The sequence below is a fragment of the Pyrus communis genome, chromosome 11 (genome assembly GCF_963583255.1).
Source record: "Pyrus communis chromosome 11, drPyrComm1.1, whole genome shotgun sequence".
Classification (NCBI taxonomy): Eukaryota; Viridiplantae; Streptophyta; class Magnoliopsida; order Rosales; family Rosaceae; genus Pyrus; species Pyrus communis.
Window position 1 is genome coordinate 12,007,094 of NC_084813.1, and position 8,313 is coordinate 12,015,406.

Genomic DNA, 8,313 nt, shown 5'->3' on the forward strand with positions numbered 1-8,313 from the left:
GTCACTCATGGTTTGTGGAAGCCCTGAAGATTAGCAAACACTAATCTTCATCATAGGGAGTATTGAAATGTAGTTTCAATTCACAATCGATCGTTAAGAGTAACAATCGTCCACTGCCTCGCTAATTGGAACCTAATGGATCGTACACTGAGTAAGGATGAAAGTGAAGAAATTATAAATGAGATGGATAAGCAATTAAATGGTTTAATTGGGAATGCTCAACATTAATTAATTAGTTAATTAATTATACGAAAGGTTCGTATTGGGCTTTCAAGTTAGTTTTGGGTCTTGGGGCCCCAAAATGTTTTGGTCCACAGGGCCAAATGTGTTTAAGTTGTATGACAACTAAAACAAAATGGGCAATTAGCCCAATAACCATAGGATGGCTGGCCAAAAGGTAAGTGGTAATGGACTTGGCTTAATTGCAAGTGTGCCACTCACATGTGAGGTGATATAAAGGCAACTTTATAGACATTCTCTCACTAGGGTTTTCTTGAGGCAAATAAGAGAAACCTTTTCTCCTTTTTCTCTAAAGAGGTTGGCCACTTAGGGGAAAAATAGCTAGCAATCTTTTCTTCCTTTAAGTAATCCATTTCATCTTCACATCTCATCCTTGGTGTGGAGACTTGGAGACACTAAACCTGAGGTGTTCTTGGAGATCCTTTCCTCACATCCTCAAGGAGCAAAGGAGCATCAAAAGGGAAGAAAATCACAAGGAAATCTAAGGAGCTAGAAGGTGGCTTGAAGGCCCTCAACTTGGATGAATCCCTTGTGTAAACAAAGATGAGCTTCAAGGGTAATGAATCTCAAAATCTTGTCTTCTCTTTAATGTTGTTAAAGAGTCTTATGGTTCACCATTCACTAGGCTTTGAAAGTCATGGTTTGTCGAATTGTTTTTGAATGCATGCGTACTTTAAAGTGTTATTAGTTTGCTTTTGTGTTCAAATGTTCTCACATGTTCTTAGCTAAGACAAAAAAATTCCTTCAAGTGGTATCAGAGCCTAGGTCTAGTGTATGGTGAATCCTTTTAGTTTTTTTGCTTTTCATGGTTTGAGATTTAAATGTTGTAAATGTTACAAGCTTTGTTCTTGCTTTTTTAATATAAATTTTGCTTGAAAATTTAGTATCTCAAATGTTATAGATGTAGTTCATTAAAGCATGAATATTGGAACTAAAATTTGGTGCCATGTATGTGGGGAAATTCGGCCAAATCCAAAGGGTGGATTTTTGGGTTCATGTTTGTCTTGTTAAAAGTGTTTTAAAGTGACATTAGGAACCCTTAAGTACCCTTGGATGTTAACCCTCTTTTGTGTAGTGAAAATTTGAGCTTTATTGAGTGAAAATATTCATGGAGCTCTTATGAGTTTTCATGTGTGTTCTTCAATATTCTTGATGTTCTTACCAAGAACAAAAAGGTTTGGTGTTTTGATTTAATGTGTTTGTTGTTTTTCATAAAGTTTTGGTTTGTTATTGATTGGCGATGGATGATTTGTGTCTTTATTGTTTGAAAAACCTGCATCTTATAACCCATACCAATCAAACTTTTCAACCATGCCAATCAACTATTCAACCCATACCTTTCAATTTTTTCAACACACTTTATGAAATTTTGAATTTTCAACAAGAACCAACCCATCACTCAACTACCAAAACCAGCCACCCCTTAGTGGGGGTACTTTTGGAGCTTTTATGCAATTACATAAAGTTTTGATACTTTTGTGTATTTGTACTTTGGTCCAAAAGTTTACGTTTTTACGTAAAGGCCCAAAATCACTAAAGGACAAATTGTTTTGCTCCTTTAATGAAGTTTTTGTAATTGTTGAAATTTTTTGGGTTCTAGATGTAATTAATTGAAGTTGTGGACTCTTGTGTTTTTACAAAGTGACCCCCAAAATTATGTTTTAGCATTGTGGCCCAATAGTTGTGGCCATAAGCCCTTCTCTTTATTTCAATATTCCTTTTTGTTTATTTGCATGCAAATTGGAATAGTTGGGTCCAACGCCTAATAGGAAATTAAAGTTTAATTAGATTAAATGCGTAACTAAAATCAACAACTACCTACCTTAGACCCAAGGTCCAACACAAGGCTCATGTTGGATCAAATCAAATGGTTCATAATCATCCTAAGACCTAAAATGACTATATAGTCCGTATGAGGATGCTATGCATTCGTTAGTAGTTCCAAATAGTGTTGCTTGTTTCATCGAAATAATAGGAGTATTATATACTACTAATTCATATAAACTTGGACCAATGGTTGTAATAGGCCCAAGTTCTTTTAGTAAGATTTAAATGAAATTGATGTAGCCTAATACTACTCCCTCAACAAAACAAATATTAAGTTGATAAGCGAGAGATGCTTTGAACATCTCTTCGTAGGCCTTCCACCGTGGTGGGGTCCAATCATTTGTGACTCATGCACCGACTTCACCCTATAATAGGGAAGTTCAAAGTATGTGCTTACACCCACGAGGAGTTTATAAACACATATGATGAAGTGAGTGTAGGCAACGAGTCTGAACAACATGATATAATTCTGAGGTTGTGCTTGAACCCCTACACAAACTAGCATGGTGGGAATGACTTAACTAAGTGCAATGACTCCAACATGATATAATTATGAGGCAATCATTCTCTAGAGGCCAAAACAGATGGGTAATTACAAAAGTTGTACATGGCTAAGAGTTATCCTCTCAGCATTATTATTGCCAGCCCACTAAGATTTTAACATAACTCTCGGATTCCATTTAGAGGGATGTGGAACTTGCCAAAAATCATGGGTGATACTATTTGATTTAAGACCCAATCAAGTAGTTTTAAAATCAACAATCTAATACGCTTTCTGTTATGTTATGTAGTTAACAACATGCCTAAAATTACACCTACCATTGTACTTGACAAAAAGGGCCTTAGGGGCCAACATTTCCTTGCTTGGTAACACCACATTGAGGATGTCTCAAAGATGAATGACATATCATATGTGCTCAAGCAATCCCCTCCTCCTGTACCTCCTATGAAACTAGCTTCAAAGGAGGAATGTCAAAATTATGCAAGACACTATGAAGATGACTTACAAGCCAAATGCTTAATCCTCACTTCACTTCGTAAGGTGCTTAAGAAGCAACATAAGCACATGGAGAGTTCTTGTGCCATGGTTGATAGTTTGCATAAGATGCATGACATTGAGACTAGTAATGTACGATTCGCAAATGTTTGTAGTCTATTGAATGCCAAAATGGCAAAAGGGACATCGGTTCAGAAACATGGACAAAAGATGGAAAAGATCTTTCAAGATCTTGAGAGTTTAGGAACTTCCATCGATGGGAAAATGGCCCAAGATTTTTTCCTTGCATCTCTCTCAGATGATTTCAATAAGTTTATAGTAAACTATAAAGTGAATAGATTCGATCATACTCTTACCGAGATGATTGACATATGCTGTGAGTTTGAAAAAAGTTTCAAAAGGGATAGTGGAAGTGAGAATGTGATCATAAGGAAAAGGTTGCATAAGAAGAAGGCAAGAAAATCCAAATGAACACGTTTTCATTGTGGAAATGATGAACGTTGGAAGAAGAAATACATGGTGTGCATTGCGAGCCTTATGACACAAACTTTTGAAGGGACTATTTCTATCATAGAGAGTGCTTTTACAGTAAGCTCCAATTCTTAGATATTTGATTTAGGCCCTAGTCAACATATCTGCAATTCATTGCAGGGACTAATAGGGAGCAGGACACTAGACAATGGGGAGATGATTATGCAAGTTGGGAACGTCACCAAGATCTCTACAAAAGCAGTAGGCACCTATATGCTTAAATTACCCTATGGGGAAGTCTTGGAACTTAAAAATTGTTTATATTTTCCTTCATGTATAAAGAATTTGATTTCCATCTCTATGCTTTTACGAGAAGGGCACTTAGTATTGTTTGACAAAATGAGTTGCACTTTATACTTGAACGGTCGTATTATTTCTCATGGTAATATGATAAAGGGACTTTTTCACGTAGAGACAAGTAGTGGGATGCACTATATTGAGAGCGGGAATACCTCAAAACCCAAAAGGGATAGAGAAGAAGTTAACCAAGTTAGACTTTGTTATCTTAAACTTGGACATGTAAACCAGGATAAGATTCGCAAGATGTCGAAAGACGGATATCTTAGCCCATTGGGTAATGACCACATGGGCACTTGTGAACCTTGTCTACTAGGGAAGATGTCTAAATCTCCATTCACTGGGAAATGAAAACGGGCGAAAGATATACTAGCATTAATCCACACAGATGTATGTGGACCTATGTCCACCGCATAAAGGGGAGGCTTCTCTTACTATATCACATTCACCGATAATTACTCTTAGTTTGGCTATGTGTATCTTATGAAGTACAAGTCAGAATCATTTGAAAAGTTCAAAGAATTCAAGAATGAAGTAGAGAAGCAAACTGGGAAACAAATAAAGACCCTAAGATCAGATCAATGGGGTGAGTATCTAAGTACTGAATTCCTAGATTATCTCAAAGATTGTGGAATAGTATCATAGTGGACTCACCATGAACTCCTCAACATAGAGTTTCTGATAGGAGAAACTGAACCTTGATGAACATGGTTCATTCTATGATAAGTTTCACTGATCTACCAATATCATTCTAGGGATATGCATTACACACATCAACTTATTTGCTAAATGCAGTGCCTTCTAAATCTGTTTTACAAACACCATATGAGATATGGTATGGGAATAAGCCAAGTCTTAAACATCTTAAGATTTGGGGCTGTCTTGCATACGTTAAGAAACAAGATGTACGAAAGCTTGAAATAAGATCTATTAAATGTTATTTTGTGGGTATCCTAAACAAACCTCTGGATACGAATTCTATCACCCTGAGGACTAGAAAGTCTTTGTCGCCAAAACTGCTATATTCCTTGAGCATGAATTCATTCTCAATGGAACTGGCAAAAGAACGATAAAATCGAAGGAAATTCCTGATACGCCACAAACAAGCAATCAACAGATGGACAACCTTGTTCCTGAACACCTAGCTCCACGTAGATCAGAACGGGTTAGCAAGCTACCTAAGTGGTATGGCTTGGATAATGACTTCAGGGAATTGCACCTTCTAGATGACAATGACACAAAGAATGACCCTAGAAACTACACTGAAGCAATGTTCGACATTGATTCAAATAGATGGTAAGAGGCCATGAAATCCAAGATGGATTCCATGTATCAAAATCAAGTCTGGACTCTAGAATACCTTCTAGAAGATATAGTACCTGTTGGAAACAAATGGGTATTCAAAAGGAAGATAGGCGCTGATGGGAATGTGGAGACTTATAAAGCTAGACTAGTAGCCAAGGGTTACGGGCAAGGAAAATGGATTGACTATGAAGAAACCTTATCTCTTGTAGCCATGATTCAGTCCATTCGGATTCTGCTTACTATAGCTGCATACCATGATTATGAGATATGGCAAATGGACGTGAAGACGGCCTTTCTAAATGGCTACCTAGAGGAAAAGCTCTATATGACTTTACCCAAATGTTTCATGTCTAAGTCTGAAAAGATTAAGGTATGCAAGCTTCGGAGGTCCATTTATGGACTTAAGCAAGCCTCCAGGAGCTGGGACATTCGTTTTGATACTGAAATCAAATTGTTTGGTTTTACTCAAAATAAAGACGACAATTGTGTTTATCAAAAGGTCGTTGGGGATGCAGTTGTATTCCTAGTGTTATGTAGATGACATATTACTATTTGGGAATGACAATGCAACACTTTCTTCTGTAAAAGTGTGGTTGTCCAAAACCTTCCACTTAAAAGATTTGGGAGATGCATCTTGTGTTCTTGGGATAAAGCTCTATCGTGATAGATCTAGAAAATTAATTGGATTATCCCAATCTATGTACATAGATAAGGTGCTAAGTAGGTTCCATATGCCCACAAAGCCACTCATTTGATGCAATAGCTTTTGGAATACTTATTGTGTTGAACTATTATATGTTTAATGAAGGGCAAAGCTTATTGTTAATCACTATTTATTGTATTATGTGTTTAAGCAATAAGGGAATCGAAGGAATGTATTTAATCTAAGAGAGAAGTGATCCAAGTAAGTTAGATTAATGAGACCTTTCTCTTATGTTCATTCCTAAAACGTTCCTAGCCATAGGATTACTAATCGGGCATTGACAATCAGCTAAGGTTAGTATGTGTTATGTTAACTCAACCGTGAGTATGACTAGTCTCAAGTCATTTAGGGTTGGACACTAAGACAAACACATAGGTGTTCAAAAGGTAATTGAGTACACTGAACTACGATCAAAAGAGAGTTCAAACATACATGTCATGTAAGAACTCAAAAGTTGCAACATGCAAAGTAGTCCTTTGACCTATGGCATCATAGATGTCTAATGGTTAGGTCCTTGATCTTTGATCATGTTAAAGGAATTCCATCGAGGGTGTTCACGACATTGTTGAGGTCAAGCAATCAGGTCATGTCGGCATATGAATGCACAACAAAGGATCTCTAATTCTATGGTGGAGGGAGAATACTCTGAGATATGATTCGGGAGTTTTTGGCCGAAGCATACGAATATGACTTGGGAAGTTTGTTTCAAATCATATTCAATTGAATCATATAGAGAAGTATCACATTAGATAGTAGACATGAAACAAACTATCACTCAAACAATGTGATTAAGAGTATTGTATTAGAGAATGACCGTATTGCATTGTAATTGTAACTAGATAGGTTCTCCAACCATTTCTACTTAACTTGGGAAGCCATGACATACTGCTAGGTGTCACTCATGGTTTGTGGAAGTCCTGAAAATAGCAAACACTAATCTTCATCATAAGGAGTATTGAAATGTAGTTTCAATTCATAATTGATAATTAAGAATAACAATCGCCTACTGCCTCGCTCTTTGGAACATAATGGATCGTACACCAAGTAAGGATAAAAGTGAAGAAATTATAAATGAGATGGATAAGCAATTAAATGGCTTAATTGGGAATGGTCGACTTTAATTATTTAGTTAATTAATTATACGAAAGGTTTGTATTAGGCTTTAAAGTTAGTTTCGGGTCTCAGGGCCCAAAAGGGTTTTGGTCCACAAGGCCCAATATGTTTAAGTTGTATGAAAACTAAAACAAAATGGGCTATTAGCCCAATAACTATAGGATGGCCGGCCAAAAGGTAAGTGGTAATGGACTTAGCTTAATTGCAAGTTTGCCACTCACATGTGAGGTGGTATAAAGGCAACTTTATAGACATTCTCTCACTAGGGTTTTCTTGAGGCAAAGAAGAGAAACCTTTTCTCCTTTTTCTCTAAAGAGGCTGGCCACTTAGGGGAAAAATAGCTAGCAATCTTTTCTTCATCTAAGTCATCCATTTCATCTTCACATCTCATCCTTGGTGTGGAGACTTAAAGACACTAAACCTTTGGTGGTCTTGGAGATCCTTTCCTCACATCCTCAAGGAGCAAAGAAACATCAAAAGGGAAGAAAATCACAAGGAAGATCTAAGGGGCTAGGAGGTGACTTGATGGCCCTCAACTTGGGTGAATCCCTTATATAACAAGGATGAGCTTCAAGGGTAATGAATCTCAAAATCCTTTCTTCTCTTTAATGTTGTTAAAGAGTCTTGTGGTTCACCATTCACTAGGCTTTGAAAGTCATGGGTTTTAGAATGTTTTTGAATGCATGCCTACTTGAAAGTGTTATTAGTTTGCTTGTGTGTTCAAATGTTCTCACATGTTCTTAGCTAGGACAAAAATTTTTCTTCAAGAAGGTGGGAGACACGGGAGAGAGGGAGAAATGGGGTGTGGGCCTCACTGGCTCACAATTCAACACACACAAAATATCTCCCAACCAGCATAAAATTACCAAATTACCCTTCACTTTCGTAAATTCGTAAAATCTCCGTCTTAGCTTCAAATTCGATTCTGCTTGTGCCGACACGTTCATAGCGATGAGTACAACAATAATATGCTAAGAGAATGTTTTGTACATCTCACTATACATTGGTCAACAAAAGTCAACACCCTCGCCTCTAGGGGCATTTTGTTGTCATGAGATATAACAAGCTGCAAAAATTTGCCGACATTGTATTTCATTCGAATGACCACTACCATTATCCTTGCTAAGTTTGACACTTGCAACCAAATGATTGTTACTACCTTGCACTCCTTGAGAATAAGCAAACTTTCTCATAAGAGAATAAGCATACTTCTTGATAACTTATATATTTCATGCATTTATATGATCCATTTCAAGTCTCCTTATGATGTTTTTGAGTTAAACTGGTTGGATTTTACCTT

The 8,313-nt window shown here is 36.9% G+C and overlaps 1 protein-coding gene across 1 annotated transcript; it reads left to right on the forward strand.

Annotated features, from left to right (window-relative positions):
- The first annotated feature begins 2,962 nt into the window (after positions 1-2,962).
- LOC137709016 (uncharacterized) lies at positions 2,963-3,535 on the forward strand. Its single transcript, XM_068448161.1, has one exon. It carries the CDS (start codon positions 2,963-2,965, stop codon positions 3,533-3,535), a length of 573 nt encoding a protein of 190 aa, XP_068304262.1.
- Positions 3,536-8,313: the final 4,778 nt, after the last annotated feature.

What these genes read in the sequence shown, in the direction of transcription:
- LOC137709016 (XM_068448161.1), top strand. Translation starts at nt 2,963, where the DNA reads ATGAATGACATATCATATGTGCTCAAGCAATCCCCTCCTCCTGTACCT.